Genomic DNA, 23,707 nt, shown 5'->3' with positions numbered 1-23,707 from the left:
AAGAATTTCATTGCTATTTTATTTTAACACCATGTGTGGTATTTAATTGCTTAATCTTTTAGAAAACTATTAAGATGAAGTTACCGAGTTACAATTAAACCTGTAAAATGTATTGCCATCAACCCTCACCTCCACCCCATTATCCTCTGCAATTAGTACTCACATCAGCGATAGCAAGAGATTGTGCTTGGCTTGCATTCATAACCGATGGAACAAACTACATCAGCACTTTACTGTACTAACTTTCATATCTCATTACAGACATCTCCTTCCCCCTCTCATCATGGCAGTTATACCTCTTATTTAACCACTGAGTTGTGAGTCAAAAGAAGTGGGACTAATATGTGGTGTGCTGCTGCTAAAAAGCATCAGGCTGTATTTCTGGTGAATGATTATTCAGCTCTAGAGGACAATGCTGCAGTGAGAGCCCTGGAGACTAACATTTTCTGTTTAGCCATTGAGCAGATAGAGCATGAGCCATGATGGTGCAAGTTTCTTCAGTCTGCCCAATCAATATGTTCGAAAGTGGCTGCCTCTCTCTAGGAAAAGATTAGTTTAATCCCCATGTGCATTCACACCCTTGCCCTCTTTTCTGAGGCTGCCTTCAAAAGGCAGGGATGGGTCTAGCAGGAATTGGCCTGAGACAGCCAACTTATTTCACACGGACCACCAAAGAGCCATCTGAGAGTAGTAAATCTTGCTCACTGTCATCCTGGCCTGGATTTGACCTGGCAATCTTGAGATGAAATGTTCCATAGCCACTTACCAAGGCTGGAGCCATCTAGAGATTCTTGCCTGTATTTTTAGTAGAGAACACAAAACAAAATAGATCAGGGTGCAATATTTTTCATACAAAAATGAGCAGATTGTCAGCACTTTTCCCTACTAAGGACGTGATCTACTGCCCATAGAAATCAACTGAAAGACTCCAACTGATTTTAACAGATATTGAATTGGGCCCACACCACTTACTGCTCTTTACAGCAAAAAATTAAAATGCAATAATGTGTATTTTTATAATGTACAGATGCCTATAGACAATGGGCCAAATTCACAGTTGGATTGATCAGGTGCAACTCCCCATGAAGTCAGTGAAAGTTGAACCAATGTGCACCAAGGCTGAGTTTGACCCACCAAGTCGATGTGTAGGGCAGGAGAGTGAAAAGGAATGGATTTCTTGGAACAAAAGCTGTTTATGCAGATTCAGATAAGTACACTATTACTTACACCATCTTTAATCAACATAGTCATGTGCCATGATTGCCTCCTTTCTTTATTTAGCCTTCAGCATTCATCATTAAGCCTTATGACTTTAAAATAGGCTAGTTAAACATAATACAACTGAGCTTCTGAAACTTCCTCTTGTTACAGAAAAGGTTTTTTAAAGGCAAGTGTATACTATTCAGAAACATGTTGACAGCCTAATGCATCTTGAGCATAAAAATCTGAAGTTAATGTAATTCAACGATAACTGTAAAGCCCTTGGGTAAAACTGACAGGCTAGCCCATCTCAAATGGTATAATTTACCCTTTTTGTTGCCTTTGTAATTTCTTTCTAATAGTGCTACTGCAATCTTGGTAGGGACACAAAGTTTACAGTTCAGTCTGTGCTGCTTAAAGGTATCCTTGAAAACTCCACTTTTTTGTGATGAAGAAACAGTACAAGGAAGCATTGTTATTTGTCTGTTTCTTTTTAGCACTAAGCAGCCCATCCTGGGAACTGCCATTTCTAATGTCCCTGAAAGATTCGTAACCTGAACATCCCCAGAAAGAGTCTCTGAAAATCATGGGTGATTTAGGTCCAGTCCTGCAAGGTGCTGGCTGAGCTCCCTCATCCCCTGTTGACTTCATGAGAAGTTGAAGGCACTTAGTTCCTGAAAGGATTGGGCTGTGACAGAGACAGGTATATAAGAACACTAAAAGTCAACAGCTCACTGTATATAATAATTCCGATAAATGCAATAGATGGGTTGCATTATCCTGGCCCTCCATGAGATGGAGAAAAAAAGGTATCTTATATTAAGGGCATATGAAATAATGACATTTTGGCCTGTTTGAGGGATACCAATGATATTTTGCTAAGGAAATGTGTTGTTGCACTTTCATTATCATTTATTTATATGACTATAATGAGCTGATTGTTTAAAATCGGAACCAGAACCATAGAAGCACAGGGATGGCATAGGACTGGAGGCTTGCGTTGGGGTTAAAAAAAGGAGGTTTGGGCAGACTGAAAAGAGGTGATTGGAGAGTGGTTTTGGCAGGTAGGAGGGATACAACTGGGGGGGAGAGTGTATGTAAATGAGGTAGTGAGAGGAGGATGGGCTGAGACTCATATGTCACTACCAAGCCCTGCACACTATGACTCTCCCTTTGCGCCCACCCGCACCTATGTCTTTAATGTACAGCTCACAAATGAGGGCAAAAGAGTGGACAGCTCATTGAATGCTGCCCTGTTGTTTTTCCCCACAGTGTCATAAGATGTGGGGAGTGTGTATTATCATTGGAGAATTTTATGAACATGTATGAACAGTTTATGCCCTATCAGGGCCTCATTTTAAATATAAAATATTTGGAATATGCCTTGATGTTTGTCAAAGCAACATGCCCAGCACATAAAGTGAGATTTCTCTAACGTGTTTGGAAACTGTGAAAGCTGAAAGGGAATTAGATTCTAAACACATGAAAGAGCAAGCACACTGACATAGTCATGCACACAGTTTCGGAGCATTGACGGTGCTGAAAACACAATGGAGCATTTCTGAAAAGTTGGCTTTACAAGTAAAATCAGCCATTGGCAAGTCCAATCTAAGGAGCCAGACACTTCCGAAGCAGATACATAAAGTTCTTCCTTAATGTGGCAACATTCATGAGGCATTTTACAGTGGCAGCATTGCCAACTAGCTAAGTCAGTTAACTGGGACTCAGGAGAGCTGAGGCTAGATCCACAAATGGGACTTAGATTCAGCATTGCAATGCCTAAGTTTAGGTGGCCTGCTGCCTAATGGAATTCACAGCCCCAAAGTCGGCTCTCAGGCTCCCTGCACAATGCATGAGGAAAGTTAGATGTCTAAGAATGGGAGTCACAAAAGCCAACACCCAGAGTAGGGAGCTGCCTAAGCTAGCCAATAGAAAATGCCAAGGAGGATGCAGCAGCATCCCATGTATACTTTGTAGTCTGTTGGTTAGGTCACTCACCTGGAATATTGTAGAACGGAACTCAAATCCCCATTTTGTCTAATTCAGAAGAATGATCTGAACCCAGGTCTCCCTGCTCTAACTACTGCACTATGAAGTGGGTCTCTCTTAGGCCTTGTTTACACAGCAAGTAAGCTCTTTGGGGCAGGGTCTAGCTCTCATTATGTGTTTATATAGTGCCTCATTCAAAAGCACTCCTGTAATACTACTATTAGTAATAATGAAATATTTTTACAACACTGGAATATTTTTGCTTCCCTTCTTTCCATATACACTAACCCTAAGTAAGGAGTGGCTGGTGCCTTCTCATCTATTTCTCTCTTATTTCCATTGTTCAAGTGCATTTTTATGTCTAATACAAATAACGTGGTGTTGATTGGTTGATTGGTTGAGATGTTTTCCAAGATCCATCGGGAGTTTGTTGCTCCAGAGAATTATATAACATCCGCCCAAGAGGCTCCATCATTTCCATTTCTAGCTCTTGGAATGTATGATCAAAGGATCACATCCCGAGATGCCAAAGATTCAGAGTAATCCTTTGCCTGAGCATATTAACCAGCAATAGCAACAGAGATTGTTGAAGCATTAGTTTCTCTTTTGATAGCAGAAGGGAACAAAGCAGCAAGGGATTCTGCTGGCAAATTCCTTTCTGCAACAGCATACATTTGGACTGTTTTCTTCTATCATGCACAGAAGAAGGCTTCTGACCTTTTTAAAAGGACAGTAGAGTTTACAATCCATGGGTCAAATTCTGAAGTCTGAACTTTTCATAAATAAGGGCCTGATCCTGCAAACTCTTACTCCTTGGCATAGTGCTTACTAACATAAGATGTCCCAATAGAGAAGATGAGCCTACACCCAGTAATATTTGCCGAATCAGGTCCTAAACTAAAACTGAGTAAGAAACTCAGGATTTGATTCTGTATTAGGATCTGCTTTGTTGTCTTCTATAATCAAAAACAAAAGCTAAGTCCCATTTCTCTATCTTTTTAAATTTGGGGGCAACTTGTATAGTTAAAAATCTATCCATGTATCTATCAGTCTTAGTAATGGTTACCATTCAGATTAGCTGGCTATGTCTAGGATCTAGAGAGAAATTTACATCTGCATAAGAAACATTTTACTGAATGTTCTTTAATTAGTGTCTGAGAAAAGAGAGGAAGAGAACAATACAATGTGAAAAATGAGCCAAAAATTGTTCTATAAAGTTAATGCTATGTACAGGGACACTAATCCATTCCTGGTGACTTGGTAAATAACTGCTGACTTTTAGCACAAAAAATATATTTCTGTTTTGCAGTAGGGAATTTTTTTAATCTTTTAATTTTTCTCAATTTCTTCTCCATTGAATCATGAGACACTGTCACTCTAAATGCTATTGAATGTTCATTCTAATTGTACACAACTCCATATTCGCTTAGAAAATGCACTGCTTCAAATTCATATTAATCAGAGGGAGCTGGTCTTCAGTGATTATTTTAAACAAATTTCATAAACTCCTTTAAATCACTCATCGATAAGCAGTTCACAAAACAACGGGATCCAAAAAAAAATTAATGGCAGTATGTTCATTTGAATGTAAATGAACTCATTACCATGCCAGCTTCTGACCTTTACTGATGACTGAATTCTTGCTAATAAACATAAGCCAATCACACTGCCTTCAGCAAAAGTGAGACCTTCTAAATGATTATTGCTATAACTACAGACTCTCGGTTGCATTTGGAGATTTTCAAAGGCACCTAACTTACACTGAAAGTCAATGAGAGTTTGACACCTTAATGCAATTTCTGTCTCTGAATATCTCCTTTATCTTTAGCTAATTTTCAGTGCCTGGAAATTATTGATAAAAACATTGCCTGAAAACAGTTGGTCAACAGGGATTCAGCAATTCCACAAACCATACTCCTATGCTAAGAAAGTGATCACAGATTTAAGGCTCAATCCTGCACTCATTTAAGTCAATGATAAAAGCTCCCATGGAAATTTAACCAGGTATTCCTCTGCCTCCATATTGTTTCTGAGAATCGTCCATTTTAACAGCTTTGCACCCCGCTCTAATAATTTAGGTGCCATCAAACGTGAAACCAAGAAATACCAAATGGGACTCCAGTCAGAGCTCACACCACTCCTAAATCAGCCATGGGAGAAGTGAGCAATAGGAGATACTCCCTCACTATTGGATATAAAGATCTGACCGATTTGCCACCTTGCTCATCCATTTACACCTACATAAAGTGAGTGCTATATGGGTGAAAACGGTTGTGTTTCACACTCACTTTACACAGGTGTGAATGGCTATACAGGCAAAAAGCCGTGAAGAATCAGACCCAAGAGCTATTTCCATAGCATTCTCTGAACCCTGCTGATCCTGCTGAACAGTGGACCAGTAATGAAGCATGAGGCAAAATGCCACCACAAGACCACCAGGAGAAGCAACTATGGATCATGTTTGTCTTGCTGCAAGTCACTTGGAGGGACACTGTATTAGTAACTTTGGGGTGTGTTGACAGAGTTTTTTGAAAAAAAAGGAAAAAATACTAAATCATTGTTATTAATCTGATTCTGCACATGATATAATTGGTGGACTGCAACCAGTCACAGTCTTGGTATTCCACCAGGCAAAATGGTGTCACACCTACTACTCACTGTGCCATTGATGTCTGGCATACTGCAAGTGGAGCTAGCTCTCACCAAAATACATTGAGCCAGTCAAGCATAACTCCCCATTCAACTCATCCCTAATATGGGCTTCACTGACTTCAACCCACCATCCCAGGTGATATCCTCACCAAGGACCACTTGTGGGCAACAAGCAAAGACAGTCCAGATTGCCTTTGCATTCCTACCAAAAGGGATCGTCCCCGGCATAGCACCATCATTCTGAAGGAAGACTGGACTATAGGATTAGCTAGCTACCAGTCTTCTTCCAGCTACTCTTAATTCCAAGGTAAAGAACTGCATTGCTGCTACTAGTATGAGATTTTGAGTCTTTATTCTTTAAAAATATTTGGATGAGAATGACCTTTGAATTTTGTCATTTTCCATGTATAATAATATATTTTGTTAGAATTGTAGAAAATGTACTGGTGAATACCATTTAGTACAATCCTCTGACATTTTAAACATTGCATGGTAATTTCAAACTCCCTCTCATATTTTTATGTTCTTAATAGGTACTCCTATCTATTTTCTTTGTCTCCATTTAAACTTTCATTTATTACACTATATGAATTAATCAAATTTGCTTATTCTCCTTGTTAGGTTTTTGTTTTTCTGAACGGGTAAGATATTTGAAAGTTAACTGAATTAATGGTTAATCTTTGCTCTTTTTACATAAGGCAATATTCTCTCTTTCTCTGCAATATTTTTGTAACTTTAGAGGACATATTTGCTACTCTTTGTATAAATCATCAATAGATTAAACTCCATAGTTGCCTAGTACAAATCAACAAAAGGTAATTGCACAGAATTTGGAGTCAAGTTGCATGTGGAGGTAGGAAATGGTTCCCTGCATGCTGCTAATTCAAATATATGAAGAACCTGATTTTAAGAGAAGCTGAACATCCATGACTCCACTTGAAGTTAATGGGAGCTACAAGTACTCAGCCCTCTGAAAATCAGGCTCAGAATACTCAATTGCCAAATATCTGATATATCCGTATTCTCAATCAGGGAGGGAAAGGCTCAAATATCTAATGCAAAAATAAATAAAATTGGTGACTTTTCTGGAAAGGAAAACTTTTGTTTGAGATAATTAAACTAACATCACATGGACTTTCAAAAGATGCGCATGGAGTCAACTGATACTCTGGAAAGTGCTGATTAATCATCTGTTCATTTACAATCAAACATCCAGGTGTAAAAGGTCTGTGCAGTGTGTGGGACAGATTGGCTCAGGAAGCCACGTGCAGAGAGGCATTTATATGACAAAAAAAACCAAGAAGCCCAGCACAAGCTAATGGACAAAAACATTGCCATTATCCTCAATGTGCCAGGTGCTGTGAAATGAAGATGATGTACCTTAAACGTTGCCTGCTATATTTGAAATGATCTTATCTTTGAGACATTAAAGTTCTTTCCTTCAGCTTACTGTTACCCAGTCAGTTGTGGAAATTTATTAGCTATTTATGTCCTCCAGTTTAATTATATATATAGGTCTTTCACAAAGACTGCCTAATGCCAATGAAAGCTACACCAGTGTCCAAAAGACCCTGCTCCTTGTAACTTTCTACATCAATTACTTAGACTTTCTGAGGAATTAATAAAGATTTTTTTAGAAAATTGTTTTCTCTAGTGTTAAAAAAGAATAATGGAGACAGAACTCCATCCAAAAAGGAACCAGAATGGAGACCATAGCACCAGACCCATAACCAACAAAGCTGACTTCCAATTTCCTGGCAGAACGAGCAGCAAGTTACATGGACATCAGCATATTACTGGGATTATGTACAGTGTGAGATGACCTTCACTGAAAAAGAAACTGAAATAGGATGCAATCTTGCAAACATTGCAAAGCCTATTGGTGAGATTGCTTCTAAGAAGTTAAATTGTTCTCAGTAATTACAGACCAGTGTGAAAAACATGTGCAATCCATAAGAAAATTTTGTTATGAATAATCTAATTAAAATGCATATTAAAAGATACAGTAAAATAAAAATGAGTGTAACATGGTTTGTGTTTTGTTATAGGATATCTTCATCAAAAAAGGAGAAGCGTAAGAGACTGAAACTGGAATTTGCCTTTATCTCCAAAAAGAAAAAATATCCCTAGAGACATACAATTTCCCAGATAGATTTTTAGTCTCAAGTTTCTGTTCTATTATTGGATTTTACATTGTAGTTAAAGCACAGAAGAATTTCAGATCTGATTTTTAGACATGTTGACAGAAGGCCTATTTGTGAAGGAGATAGTGGAAGACAGTATAAGAGCCCTGTCAAAAATCTGTAAAATTCCAACTTTTTATCAACGCATTATGAGAATTCACTTGAATTTTTTTAAAAGCATTTTTTCTACACCTTTTAAAACCACCCATCTTATTTATTAGTAGATCTTGGCTTGTCTATCTAAAACCAAAAAGGAGAGAACTTTATGTTGATTTTGAATATCAATTGTTATAATTCAACACAACTTACATTGAACACTATTTCAAAATATCAACATTTCCCCAAAGTTACCACTAAATCGCTGAAGAAAGCACATTTATTTCCCCGTGCCTAGAATATCATAATCATTGTGCTTGATGAACATGTTATTTGATTTTCCTGCCAATTAGTTTGTATCTAGTGGTTCTGGATGTTCTTCATCAGAAGTATCTGATCCTAGTCTCCATTCAGGCTTTTGGGGCTGCTTTTAACAAAAGTGTCAATAATTGAATGGAAAGAAATGGGACTTTTCTGGAAAGGAATCCATAATCTTGCACTGGGAGCCTGTTACTAGGGGAATGGTTATCAAGCCATCCTCCTACTATATGTCAGGTCAGTAGGAAGATAATCAAGTTAGTGGGTGAGTATGGAGGAGGAGAAGCCACCAGTGAGAACACAAGGAGCTAACCAAATGTTTTGCTTTTTTTCAAATAGGCCTGACTGTTCTGTTTGGTTTTATAGTCTCATCTTCCAAAAGCACCTTATATTCCCAGTATTTCGTGGTTTCCCCACCTTAGGTGGGAGAGGCCGCACATTAGTTTTATGAAGTTTCACCCAGAATTAGCATCTAGTTAGACATAAGCTTGTTAGAAGGTCAAACCGGACTGCAGTTCCTATAAGGATCTTTGAACTGAGAAAAGTTTAATTCCTGTCTCTAAATCACTGTTGGACTTATGCCAGAGTCTGCTAGGGCTGAGCCCTGCTAGTTCAAGAAAGAGTCCCACTATCTCTTGTGATGAAAGCTCACAACATTAAATGAAACAGCACGGGTAATTCAAGAAAGCGTATAGTGCTATGATGGGAGGTCAAACTAAATGCGCGTGCACTGTTCCCTCGACCCCCATCAATAGTTCTGACTACTGGAGTCCAACACTGCTGAGTATGTGAAAGATTATACTCTTATCATTCCTTCAAGTTAATGTCACTTGTCCTGTGCCATCAGCTAAACTAATGTGGCAAACCCATATGATCTTCAGGTAATTATTCTGCAGAGCACTCTTAAAAAGAATCTGTGGGTCAGATCCTCATTTATATTTCATGAGCACAAAAGCAAAGGTCAGACTGGAGTGCAAAAGTGACATAAAGTTCATTATTGCACTTCCCCAATCCTGGGCACGGAAGTGGCAGGGACAGCCCCCTGGAGAAAGTTAAAGCAGCCTGAGGGTTGTTCTAAACTATGTCAGCTGTCAATGATCCCAAGGGATCAAGACAACAGCCAAGGATCTGTGCATTGTAAAGAGCCATGACCAAACATCCTGTTCCAGCAGCAGAGCGTGGATGGCTCAGAAGCTGCTATGCTGGTTCTATGCCACCAGAGGATCCTCTTTATACTGAAGTGAGGTTCCTGGGCCTGGATTTGCTAGCTGCACCTACTGGCTTTGTGGCACATAATGGCTGCCCTGACCTCAGGGTCTGGTCCTAAAATTCTACAGAAACACAACAGTGAATGTTGCATGATAAAGGATCATGCAGTCTGTACAATGTCATTAATTTTTTTATTTTTATGCCAATCTGTGAAGCTTTTCATCCATATTTGATAATCAGTTATGCAGGCTGTTCAGGAATCTGCAAGTCTCCACATACTTGAATTTGCAGCATTGGTCATGTGCATGTAAACACCAGTGACAAATTCTGCTGATGTTCAGTCCACATTTAGCTTCCAAACACAGGGGTGTGTGCAGGAATTTAAATTTGAATACTTTTGGACGGGCACGTTAAACACACACCAATGAAAGATTAGTCACCCCCCCCCCCCCACTCCCCAATATCAGGATGCCTCTTGTAGGGATGCCCAGCAATGAGGAGGTAGCAGCTCCCCTGGCAGAGGCACTCTCCATGTCCCTGCAGCCTGGGGAGGGAAAAAGCAGCAGGGTGGTTGGCTGCTGGCTGAGCTCTTCCTCCCTCCACCCCTACAGCTGCAGCCTGCTGCTTCTCCTTCCCTGCTGCTGTAGTCCCAGCACTGCCGCCTGCTTTGCAGACTGCCCACTGAGGTGAGTCAAGGGTTGGAGGCAGATGCAACGCATGGGACTCTGGCAGCAGGGAAAGAGAAGCAGCAGGCTGCAGCTATAGGGTTGGGGGAAGGAAGAGCTCTGCTAGCAGCCAGCTGCCTTGGTTCTTCCTCTCGCCCCAGGCTGCAGACACACACAGAACTTTGCGGGGTGGGGCGTGTCCCTGCTTCCTTCCATTGTGCATGCCTCTGCATCCACAGGTGTCAACAAATAGACAGCATATAAAAGGCATCTTTTATGTTTAGTTTAGTTTAAGGCAAGGCAAAAATCAGAATTGCCATATGGTACCGTATGTGGAAAATAAGAATGTAAGAATTCCAACCCTGGACCAGACTCAAGGTCTATCTAATCAAGTATCCTGTCTCCAATAGTGGCCAGCATCAGATGCTTCAGAAGAAGGTGCAAGAATTAGGAGATGTGGGATAATCTGGCCTCCATATTAGGTCTCCTCCTAATCCTTAATAGATAGAGATTGGCTTGAACTGTGAAGCATGTGGTTTAATATCCCTTCCAAAGTTCTGTTATCATTTACTGTTATAACTTGGGATATGCTTATTATCTATATAAATCCCCAGTCACTTTTTTACTCTTGCTAGATTTTTTTACTTCCATGACATCCTATGGCAAAGGGTTCCCTCACTTAAGTACATGTTGTGTGAATAAGTATTTCCTTTATTTGGCTTTGAATGTGAACCTTGGCATTTGTACATTGCAGTCTATTCAATAAGTCTCCTTGCTAAGTCTAAATGCAAATGTTTTCAGTTTTGATTGAATGTTTGAGAGTTTTTTTTAAAAGCCCTCTGTTTGTTGTATATATAATTTATTTTTGTCAATAAATATTTTTATTATATGTTTACTTAATATGGACAGTTTGAGGCAGGGATGCTAAAGTGCAGTTATGTTCAGAAAAGTGACTATGGACAATACATTTCTATAGGGTGAATTTTGCCCTCTTTTGAACAGCTGTCATTTTCACTGAAGATTATTCATGGCTGTTGCACTAGTGCAAATGATGGTAGAATGCTACCTTTCTAGATATTTCCAGAACACCCAATCACTAGTAACTAGGTATAAGATACCTGGCACATCTTACTCAATAGATCTCCTTGTGTATTCCAAGTCTCATTTTAGCTTTTTGATGAAAATAGGTGTTTATTACCTGGGTTCCTGTCTGCCATGCAGAGCAGCAGGAGATAAGAAAAAGTGAGCCGAATTCTGTTCTGGCAGGGACATCATCTAAAGAATTGCTAGCTAAATTCCAGTTGCAGCAACTTTAATACTGGCGATGATGTGGGAATCAGAACTACACACTTTGACCCTCACACCTCAGCTTCAGTTTACAGAGGGGGAATAAAATATTTTATTTGTAAACTCAGCATTTTTATATGGAAGCTGTAGACAAACAGTAAACATGAAACCCACAATGTCTTTTCAGAATCACCTTTACAGTGTAGCCACACTTTAAAAATACTATTAATTTACAAATAACAGTTGCCATATAGTCAATGGCATTCTGCCACAAATTCAAGAATTTTTTTGCTGCAAATTTTATCACATCTCTGACAGTTGAAATAATCCAATGACCATAGAATAATAGGGGCCTTGACTACCATATTCAGATGTAACTCCTATTGTATTTCGCTTATGAATACATGTCCTTAAGGGTCTATTATTTTATTTGAATTTAGCTGGTTCCTTGATTCTCTTTAGAGAGAACTAGTTAAAATAGTACTACCATCATGATTCATTATTTGGGGAACATTTTCTGAACGTCAGAGGCCAGCCTCTCTTTGAGTGAAATTAGTTTGAGCCTGTATTTTTTCCCCCACAAAATGAATTGTGTCTCTGACTACCTGATTTTAGCTTGTAATCATGGAGTTAGAGATGTAGGTACTCAGATTTACAGCCACAATTAAATTACAGGTACAATTTTTTGGATGAAAATTGAGCCTGCAAAAAGGTCATCCCCTTTTGAAAATTTGTCCTTCTATTCTTTTAAATTCTTCTTTTTTTAAAATCTAATTTATTTATTCATTTTGTAGCTAAAATTCTTTTGCACATTTTGCTGCATACAAAACAATCAGCAATGTTTTCAACATACATTTTAAGTGATCTAGTTTTATGACATGGACGTGTCAAGTTTTAAGTATTTGTAAGCAGAAGTCATAATTACGCATTAAGTTGAGTCAAGCATCAATAACCAAGAAAATAAACAACTTGGTGAAATGAAATAATAGTACCTAACCAACAGCTTTTATTTCTGCGTGGGGAGGAACAAAATGAAACAAAACCCAGTTAACTTGTGGAGGTGTATTTTTGTGAGCCAAATGGATTAAATAGTACTTTTTCTCCAATGTTTCTTTATAGTTGAAAACAGTCTTGGCTTATTAGGCTTTGTTTTTAAAAATTTTTTGAACTGCCTCTTCTTACATGCTTTACTATGTTTGATTCTTTGAAATAGATGATTTGGAGCTTTATCTGATGCCTACTGAAGCCGCTAGATGTCTTTCCATTTTCTTGAGTGGGCATTGGATTGAAGTTTTGTCCATTTGAGCATCCTACCATTGAAGACAATGCGTAGACTCCTGTAGACTTTTCTTGGCTTTATTTAATAGAAATTAGATCCTTCAGGATGCATCTCCCCTCACCATGTGTATGTAATCCTCATCGATGTTAATATAAATTATAGGCTGCATCAAAGGGGAAGAATAGATACCACAGTGCCTGTACCATTAGGTATTCCATAGTAAAGTGAGATGACAGAAAGATTCACTAATATTATTTTCTTTATTTCAGGTTTCTTTTCTCCATGGAAAACTCCAAAGCCGGTAAGTTCCCTTTCAAAATTATACTAATTTGAAGTCATGTGATTACTATTATAAAGCAAATTTCTTCAGGCTTTTATCTGATTTATATGCCATGAATAACATTACATTTACTTTTTCTCCACTAGTGTTTGGTTCACTTTAATGCCCTTTAAAATAAATATATAACAATAATAGATCATGAGATTCAAACCCTTGTTATTTACCCTACTCTCTTTTTCTTTTAAGTGAATTGTGTCAAATAAAAAATATCAGTACCAAACACATTTCTTTAACAGATTTGCATCAATTTTCCCCTTCAAAATCTGTCCCCCCACTTCTAAGAGAAACAGAATCTTATGAATTTATACATGAGTAATATTAATTATTAGAATAATTATCTCTGTAATTTCAGAAATGTAGTGGGTCTTGAAGATATGAGGTTACTTAAGGCATCATAAAGGCAATAAAAATTCATCCTTCTAATTACTCTTTTGAGACTATGTGCAAGAGTGATTTTTGCCTTCAAGCACCAGCATTTATATAACGAGGTTACTGTGAAATTATTAAAGAGATTGCAAGCAAACATTGTATTTATGATATTGATCCCCAGTTTTCCTACTATATCATTTTGTTATAGCTGTGTCAGCATTCCCAATATAAAAAAATATTTTAAACCACTATTTTTGGCTGTCTATTTCTGTTGTCTGTCTGGCTTGTCCATTTAGACTGTAAGCTCTTCAGGGCAATGGCTATCTCTCACTGTATGTATATATACTGCATAGCAAAATGGGCCCTTGGTCCTTGGTTTGGGGCCTCTAACTGCTATTGCAATACAAATAATAATATATTTTCAAGAATTTATAAGTTGATCATCAGTTCTGTTGTTCGTGATTGTCCCTGTTTGTCTGGACAATCTCATGACCTGTGAGGCTAGATCACAGCACATTAAACGGCTTCTGAAATAGCCTCTTGAGCCTGTGAAACATCATTAGGAGTGAAGTGAAGATTTGATGCAATGCCTTCAGTGTGTTTCAATTTGTAATGATTTCAATGTATTGTGTTAAAAGTTGGATGCAATGTGCTAGCCTGACTCACACTATGTTGTAACACATGAGTTTGTCCATTGATCTAAATAGCATAAGTGGCAAGCATAGTCTGGACTGAAGTGTCTTGGGAGTAAATGTGGGAGGAAGGACATTTAAAAAAAAATAAAAACCTGTTTGGATGTTTTCAAAATTCCTAAGTGTACAGTGTGCTTAAAAATCATATTTGGAAAGAACTGTTGGGAAGTGAGAAACTAGTTGCAACATTTTGAAATTGGTGTAGTGCAGGAATATGAAATACAAGTCTCCCCACATAGTTCTGCCAGTGTACCTCAATCTGGACCTGCATTATGTCAGTTCCAGACCTCCTTTTTTCAGAGGAGCTATACTGTGTGGTGTTTTTATGATATATTATAGACAAATAACCACTAGGCATTGGCATGATATCACCAATCTCATGTTCTTTAGTGCTGTAAGTCAGGATATATATGTTGGTCTGCATTAATTCTGCAATTATAAAACAGAAAAGTTGGTACATGCAATACTTATTTGTGAGACAAGGTAGGTGAGATAATATAGGACATCTGTTGGTGAGAGAGACATGCTTTCCAGCTTTTCTTCTCTGTCTAAATTTGAAAGCTTGTCTCTCTCACCAACAGAAATTGGTCCAATAAAAGATATCACTTCACTCACCTTGTCTCACTAATATTCTGGGACCAACACAGCAACAGCAACACTGCACTTACTTGTGGCATTTTGACCAGAAACAAAATTCTTCCAATTGCCAGGGCTACTAAAGTTTGAAAACATTTTAATGTACTCAGTAAGTGGAGTACTTTATCTAATGCTGTAGAAGAAACTGTCATCACATCATTATTTACATTCTTAAACATAATTATATAATCAAAATAATTTATGTTTTTACACAAATTGCTCTACTTGATGCTATTATGGGATTTGATATCAATACAGTAATTGCCTCAGAAGTTACTTTTAAACAACAATAAACTTGTGTGTCAAACCCATAAAAACAAGAATTAGTAGTTAAAGATGTAAATAACCCTCTCCCCATCAATCTCTCACCCTCTATATACATCTATAGGCACTGCAGAATTTTATCTGGTGTCCCATTAAAACTTCCACAGCTTTTCCTAAAACGCATCAGTCTGCACAAACACATGCCAACTTCTATTGACATCAGTAGTGAGTTTCTTGTGCTGAATGAGGGAAAAATATAATTCTTGGAGCAGTTTAATCCCTGGCATTTTGTATACCCAACGCAGTGCAAAACAGTACTATAGATTGCATCATGCAGGGATACCCATTCGGCAGATAAGTCATCACTGATTGTTGGAAGAGTTTCCAAAATGGTATTTATCTGTGTTGAGAATTGTTCAGCTTTTGTTGGATGTTTCAGTTAGCAACATTTAGATGCTTAACAGACTGATTTTTATACATTTTCAGCCAAATAAAATGGAAAGCATTGATCAAACAGGATGGTGGTCAGTCTAGCAGTTAGCTCTGTGTAATACCTCGGTTATGTACACATCTTGTAGGTCCTACTGTCGGACCAACACTCAATCAGATGCCAATGATGTGTGTGAGAGAGCATCTAGGTTATTTTATAGTTGTCAGGGAACTGCAAGACAGTGTTTCTTCTTCGAGTGCTTGCTCATGTCCATTCCACTATAGGTGTGTACACACGCCTCCGTGCATGGCTACCAGAACTCTTTTTCCCTTAGCAGATCCCGTAGGCCGGCTCCGGTGCCCCCTGGAGTCCTGCTCACATGCCACGGTATATGAAGTGCTGCCAGCCCTACGCCCCCTCAGTTCCTTCTTTCTGCCCGTGACGGGTTACTGGAACTGCCTGTCCTTGCACTGCAAGCGCTTAATTTCCCGTGTTTTAAACTTTAAATAATGATTTTTGTCTAATTAGTTAGTTAGCTTAATAACTGTTGTTAGTGGTAGTTAGAGACCTTGAGGTAGTCTGACTGAGACTTTATTGGGAGCGGGTATGCTGTGGTCTCATGGCTTCAAGCCGTGTGCTTTCAGCAGGAAGGCTTTCCCACTAAGTGATCCCCACTGCCTGAAGCATGGGGGGAAGCCCTTGTAAGGAGGTGAATGGATCTGCAAGGCTTTCGGACCTCCACTCATGAAAAGCCTCACTCATGGAGCCACCGACCGGCTCCGAACCAACCTGCTGCGGTACCCAGCGTGCCGCTGGTGCAGAGGGCACCCTCGGCACCGACCCAACTCGGCACTGCAAAAAGACGGAATCGGCGCTCGGAGCATGGATACTCCCCCGCACCATCTAAGCAGGTGGGGTGGAGCACTGATCTGTACAGAGGTCAGATCACAAAGACCTGCTGCCTGAGCCAGCATCTCCAGCCAGGGAACCTTCCCCGACTCTTGGGATTGGGGGAGCCCCTCGGCACCTATCGGCACCGTCAAACTTGGAGGCCGTCGGGTGGCAAGAGCCTTGTTGGCCTTGTATACGCCACCACTGCCCATACCTCCATGAGAGAGAAGGGGCTGGCTTTATGGGGGAAGCCCGTGTTGGGACCCCCTGAATGGCTCAGGAGATCCCCGGTACGGGGAGGAAGATCTCCTGCAGACCAGTGTCCTAGGGTAGAGCTGAAATGCTTCCCTAGAAGTTATCCCAGGTCACGGTCACCGGACTGATCTGCATCGAGGCGGAGAGCGAAGTCGCCCGCCCAACACCAGTCTCGACCCCCTCTCCCCCCCCCGCAGTGGGTGAGGTCCATCCCACCACTCCGGCAATGGAGAGTTTGCCCGCAATGACACGGCACTGATCCCAGTCACCAGAGACAGTCTCGGTACTGAAGAATTCGCCGGGCGGGGCCGAACCCGGTTGCCAGAGACAGACTCGGTACCGAGGAGTTCACCCCCCGCACCAAGGCAGCACTGAACCCGGATGCCGGAGACAGACTCGGCACCAAGGATTTCGCCCTGCACTGAGGCTGGGCAGAACCTGGTCAATGGAGTCTGACTTTGCGCTGAGATTCATGCAGGATGCAGCTCTTCGTTGCAGCAGCCGACCGGATGAAAGGTTCACTGGTCTCCGACGGCACATTTTCCTTGTGAATAACTTCCTGCATCATATTCAGCTAGGAGCAGTTGAAGGTGCCGCTTCTGGGTGCCACCACAGCTCACTCAACAGAACTCAAGCTCCATCTACAGCCTTCCTAGCGGAAGTGCCAGGGCAAGGCATCTGCAGAGCAACTGCCAGGCTGGCGGTACATACCTTCACGTTCCATCACACCTCTGTCCAACGGACACAGGAAGACACAGGTTTCAACGGAGCTGTGCTGCAGGCAGCTCTCCACTAACTCAGGCCCACCTCCAAGGTACTGCTTGTTAGTCACCTATAGTGGAATGGATATAAGCAAGCACTCAAAGAAAACAAGATTACTTACCAGTAACTGATGTTCTTCGAGATGTGTTGCTCATGTCCATTCCACAACCCACCTCCCGTCCCCACCGCCGGAGTTGGCGGAAAGAAGGGACTGGGAGGGCGTAGGGCCAGAAGCCCCTCAGAGACTGCGGCATGTGCATGAGACTCCAGGGGGCACCGGAGCCAGCCCTACAGAATCTACTAAGGAGAAAAAAGTTCCAGTAGCCATGCACGGAGGCGTGCGCACACCTATAATGGAATGGACATTAGCAACACGTCTCGAAGAACATCAGTTACTGGTAAATAACCTTGTTTTATGCTAATTAATTGATTCTCGACATGTGTCAACAGCAAAAGTAGATCATTACTTTTCATCTTGATGGTGCCATGTTTGCCAAGTGCCACAACACGTAGAATCATCGTTTCCAAAACTAGCTTTACAGTCACCCACAATGACCAACTTGTCTTCATGGGTCTTCAATCAGTTCAGATCATTTAATTTGGAGTAAAATTATTCCCTCGCCTCATCAGGGTTAGTCAATATCAGTGCTTAGACTCAGATCGGTGAAACATAATATCCACCTATCATGGGGAGTCAGAGCTTCATCAAGCTGTCATTTATACCAGTAAGTAGGCTCCCCAAATGAGAGACAAGAGTCTTTCTAATTGCAAAACTGAATTCCACATCACATGACTCGTTTTGTGGCTATCCCTTCCAGAAGTAAGTGTACCTAACACTCTCCTCAGTCAGTTGAACCTCCTCAGCAAATCACATCTCACTCAGTGCCGCAATGTTCATACCGTATCTTTTAGGCAACCAGAGGGGTCCACCTAGCAGGACAGTCAGTTTGATTTGGAGGCTCAGGGAATATATAGACATTCCATGTCACAACATTGAAACAAAAGGAAACTTTTCAAGGCTTGTTTACATTTCAGTCATGTGATGGGACACTCTCCAGCCACAGTAGGCTGGTCAGGATGAACAAATTTTAGAGCATCTTTTCTAGATTGAGGTGGGCTGTTCTGCCTGTGAATAAAGCAGCCGATCCGATCAAGATACTGCTGAACAACAGTGTCACCCTAAGTCAATGTAGAATGACCAAAGTCTTAACCCACTTGCATGTAGGTTCATGATTATGACTCCCAACAATGTCCATCACCTGTCATTTTCACTGTTCATCCATTGCTACAGGGTTTATTGGATTAGATTGTTGAAGGCTGCATGGGAATTCATTTAAAGTGGACAAGCAGTTATGCACCAACTTGCACACTTTCTTGGCCAGCAAGACCATTTCCAGTGACAGGGTAAAAGCCGAGACGACTGAAGGACTTGCTGGCAGCTGGTTTGTTTTCAGAGTGACCATCTCTTAGACCAATTGCCAGGCTAACGAACCTGGTCTGGCCAGCCAGAGTTCTGTTAGCCAGGGTGTTTCAAAGTAGATCCTCTAGATCTTCATGGCTACCATAGCAGTGCAGAGAGCATGGCTCACCAACCATACTTTGAGCTAAATTGCAATCCCTTACTCAACCTGTTTCCACTATCCCACCACATGGAAGAGGGGTTGGGCTTGTGGATGCCTTTTTCATACCCTGCTGTAAGATCAATTTTATTTCTATTCATTTTCTCATTTTGAAAGATAGTTCTTTGTTTCTCTGGTTCTTTCAAAGGGATTAAGAAAATGAAGCAATAAGGTTTTATATTTCTATATCTATAGAGATATATGTAGTCCTAAGTGTCTTTCTGCTTCATAATGATAAGTTGTTTGATTTCACTAGTCTCTTTCCTCAGTGAGGGCAGAACTGAATGTAATGCTTCACTGACCAGGATTCAGACTATTATTTTGCCTGATCACTAAGCATTTGTATTAACTGAGGTCCCTGTCTGTCATCTTTCCTATGCTAGAGTAGGCGCTATATTTAGGCTTTGTCACTACTAATTTTTGAAGTTAGACATTTTTTACAAAAGGCATCTACATTTCTCTGTGATTCAGAAGAGTGAAATGTGGACAGCCCATCCTTGACTTGAATTTCAATGGGCACAGTAGTCATTTCAAACAGCTTCCTTTCAGCTTAATGAAGTGTTATCAGTTTCCTATAATGAGCCTCATATGTGCCTCTTCACAAAGGACTTAGATGTATTATCTGTAGTTTGGTGGTAAATTATCTACTGAAACTGTTTTATTAGAGGAAACGGAGTTTTGACTAAACACTTTCTTGTGAAAAGAGAAAAAAAATTTTTGTCAAAAAAAAAATGCCCAAAACATTTTCAGATTTCAGATGAAAATTGGAAATATTTCAATTCAGTTATAACACTGTTGTGCCTCATGGAATTGTACTCATGGGCTGGACTCCCCAACTGGACTACATCTATCATGTTGCACCATTATCAGACACTCCCATAATGCACCACCTCCATTCACCAAAATAGTAGACCATGGTGCCTCATGGGAGATGTAGTCCAACCAAGAGCCACGCGCATAGAAGAGAATGGGAGCATCAGGCAGCCCAACTTCAACTCTCATGAGGCACAGCAGTGGCATTTCCTAATCAAACAATTTCAGTTTTTGGACAAAAACTTCAAAACCTTTTTTTGTTGTTGTTTTCATCAATATTTTCCACAGGTAAAAAAGCCCTGTTCTGACCAGTACTAATTATCTGCGATATTTTGGCTGGCTAGTTTCTGACTAGAGCCAGCCGCTTTCCTATTTGTTAAACCCACCTTCGCAAAGGCGGAGATTGACTAGGCACTCCTTTCTAAATGGAACAGAAGAGTGACATACCACTGAGTATCTAAGTTAGGAATACATGAACCATCTTGAATTGCTGCTTGAATATGCCTTGCTGAAGCATAGCATTATGGCATATAGAGAGTTAGTAACAGTATTTTGGATTATGACTTTCAGTGTAAATTTAACTATGTAGCAACTACATATAAGAGACCAGGCCCTCAGCAGGTATAAAGCATTGCAGCTCCAACTGGTCTAAGATTTGTGTCCTGTGTATTTTAAAAATCACCAGATGTGTTTATTTGGAGAGTGCTCTTGACTCTGAAACTTTACTCCACACACTCTTGCTATAAGGATATATTGCAAAAGGGTACCTGCTAAACGAGATATTTTCAGAGGTTGAAAGAAGGGATGGTCTAGGTGTTCATAGGCTAGATTCATATAACTCCAGTCAGCTGCTTTTGATGCCATTTGCAGTAAAGGACTGCTGACACAGCTTCAGTCCCTAGCAGGGGTAGATGGAGAGGCACCTGGATGGCTCTATTTTAGGATTTGTCCACATTGGATGTTTTTTTTACTTGTAGTAATTGATTGCCAATTAACTTAAGTCAGCTGACAGGTTTGTACATATTAGTCTGGGCACTTCAAGACAGCTTGCTCCATGCTTGTGGTATATCTAGCCAAGCATGTACAAATATGTTACCAACAACTTCAAGCTTTGCAGAATTCAGTTTTTATTTTTCTGTAAGTTCAATAGATAATAACAATGTTTATTTTTAAGCATTTTTAAAATGTTTATTGATTCATATTTTCACAGTTGCAGGAAATTATTGGGGCGTATCAGGCAATAGTTATTTATTGACAGTAGATGCTGAGTATCAAAAAGTAAAAGTTTTATAATTGTTGAAACACAAATTGTCAACATCACATGTCAAAATATACAAAGTAAATAGCTTAAATCAAACTCTAAGCTCTCCAGCAGCATTTTTCTTAATTGGACAATCTTTAAATTTCAATGATCACGATGGAAATGTTATTTCATTGGTTTGTGTGTACGGTGAAATTGACATTTACTGACATTTCCCAATAAAAATCTAATCCTTCCAAGCCTAAACTTAATTCATGATCAGTTGGTTTCAAATAAAAACTGTAGTGCAGACATATCTGTAGAGATACCAAAAGGTAAAACCCAAGGGCTGTCTCCTGCAGGCTACCACTGCATCCTATATTATCGCCTCCTCCCCCCCCCAACCTCGAGTTCATTGTGTGTTTGAGGCCTGACCACTAGGAAAAGTCAGTAAGGAGCCCTGGACTTCAGTGCCTTCAACATATGACACCCTGCTGTGCATCTCCCTCCTGTCAAGTAATTTACCAAGTGTGGTACTTGGATGAGAAATAATTATCTCAAGCTCTATCTAAATAAGACTGGAGATGTTTTAGGTGGAAGGAAGAAACCAGAAGAAATTACAAGAATTATATCAAACCCCTTGATTGAGGGAGAAGAATGCTCACATTTCACTATTCAGCTTTGGAATGTGAAAGTGTTATTAAACCTTTCACGGCAACTGCATATTGAAGTAATTGCTGTACCCAAACCATCATTGGTTTTTGCTAAAAATATGCAACCCTTTTTTTCCAGAGCAGACCTACTTACAGCCTGTCTCATGTCTATTGCCATGCACTCTACATAGGTTGCACCTTAGGATCAATCAGATACTTACGTTTATGCAGAATGTGTCTGCTTGCTTGATAAGAGGTGCTTCATGCTTAAGGCATATCTTAAGATGTTGGTTTTAACCTGTACATCTTGGTGGGCATAATTCAAAAATTCTTAGTCACACTGAATGGCACTTATCTACATGAGTAGCCTCACTGAAGACAATGGAACTCTGTAAGTGCCACTCAATCTGAGTAGTATTGCAGAATCGGGTCCAAAATAGTGAGGGGCTCAGCTGCCTGAGAGATCACCTCTCACTTTGTGTGACAAAGATGTAGCTTTCATTGGCTTAAGGACCTCTGGTTTAAAATAGTGGGATTTGTTAGCAAGGAGCTTTTGGTGGGAAACCCCCAGATTTGAAAATAACTGCCTCCCCATTTTGGTTGGACAGAATCTGAATTTGTTAGCCTTCAAGCTATGCTGAAAAGCTCACCTATTTCCCTGGGATTTCCAAACAGGATGGGAATCAGGCACAGTCAGAAAAGGAAGGCTTTGTACATATGTGATGGGTACATTAAGTAGCCAGGAAAGATATGTTTTTTTTTAAATTGTAGCTGTTTTTCCATTTGTTGTGTGTTTTGATATATGTATAATCATCAAGAAGTTGGAATAAGAACTTTTAATTAAATAAATTTGTTTGAGTAACTTTAAAATAATATTTAGGGCCCCCTTCATTCCCAAAGATACCCAGAAGATTTTCTAACCTTACAAAATATATGTATATTTATCACACTTGTACCACACAGAAGCCACTTTCTGTAGAGTGATTGAAGTAGTCACGGTTTGTGAAAACATGTTTAATCTTTTATTTTCTGTATATATTTATTACAGATGATGGAGCGGTGGGAGAATCAAGGCAGCCCTCAGACCAGCTTATCTGCTCCAGCTATACCACAGAGTGTTCTGTTTCCACCCACCCTTCACAGGAGTTCATTTCCTGATTCAACAGAGGCCTTTGATCCAAGAAAACCTGACCCATATGAGCTATATGAGAAATCAAGAGCTATTTATGAAAGTAGGCGTAAGTGAAAGTCTTGTTCACCCTGCTGAGCGTTTAATAATCTTAAGCATTTGCCTATGAATGTGTCAAGACTGACATATTTTATGTAATTATATCTATTGTAATTTAAAGCAACCCAGATGTGAACCCAATTACTGCATACTATTGAAAAAGATTTCAAACCCTACCTTGATACATTTATACTAAAATTGCCTCAATATTACACATTTAAGCTTTGGCTTTCATGCAAGTTTGTTTTCTTGCTATTTCCAGTGCCCTGTTCTGAATTTTAAACTCTCATTGAAGAACAGAATACATCAGAGTATCTTCTTTGTAGTTAACTAAAAAAGTGATGCAAATTTACCATTACATTGTTCCGTTTATTCTTACCCTTAGGCTGAAGTTTAAAAAGGAAACTTTTGGTTGGTTTGTTTGTTTTACGTATTGTGACTTTCAGATAGTTGTATACCATTCTTGTATACCATTGTATACCAGGGGTCGGTCCTGGGGCCGGTTTTGTTCAACATCTTTATTAATGATCTGGAGGATGGGGTAGATTGCACCCTCAGCAAGTTTGCGGACGACACTAAGCTGGGGGGAGTGGTAGATACCCTGAAAGGTAGGGATAGGATACAGAGTGACCTAAAC

General features: G+C 39.9%; 1 protein-coding gene across 2 annotated transcripts in view; it reads left to right on the top strand.

The window, feature by feature from the left end:
* The window catches only part of MAGI2 (membrane associated guanylate kinase, WW and PDZ domain containing 2), a 1,036,622-nt gene that overhangs the window by 907,793 nt on the left and 105,122 nt on the right, over positions 1–23,707 (top strand). For both annotated transcript variants that reach the window (XM_067564540.1, XM_067564538.1), the window contains 2 exons: positions 13,148–13,179; positions 22,891–23,080. In XM_067564540.1, the coding sequence (XP_067420641.1) occupies positions 13,148–13,179; positions 22,891–23,080 (222 nt within the window). The remainder of the gene's footprint in view (positions 1–13,147; positions 13,180–22,890; positions 23,081–23,707) is intronic.

The sequence above is a fragment of the Emydura macquarii genome, unplaced genomic scaffold (genome assembly GCF_026122565.2).
Source record: "Emydura macquarii macquarii isolate MOO-44397 ecotype Brisbane River unplaced genomic scaffold, CSIRO-AGI_Emac_v2 contig_2636, whole genome shotgun sequence".
NCBI classification, from domain to species: Eukaryota; Metazoa; Chordata; order Testudines; family Chelidae; genus Emydura; species Emydura macquarii.
This window is presented reverse-complemented; position numbering and strand designations above follow the sequence as displayed.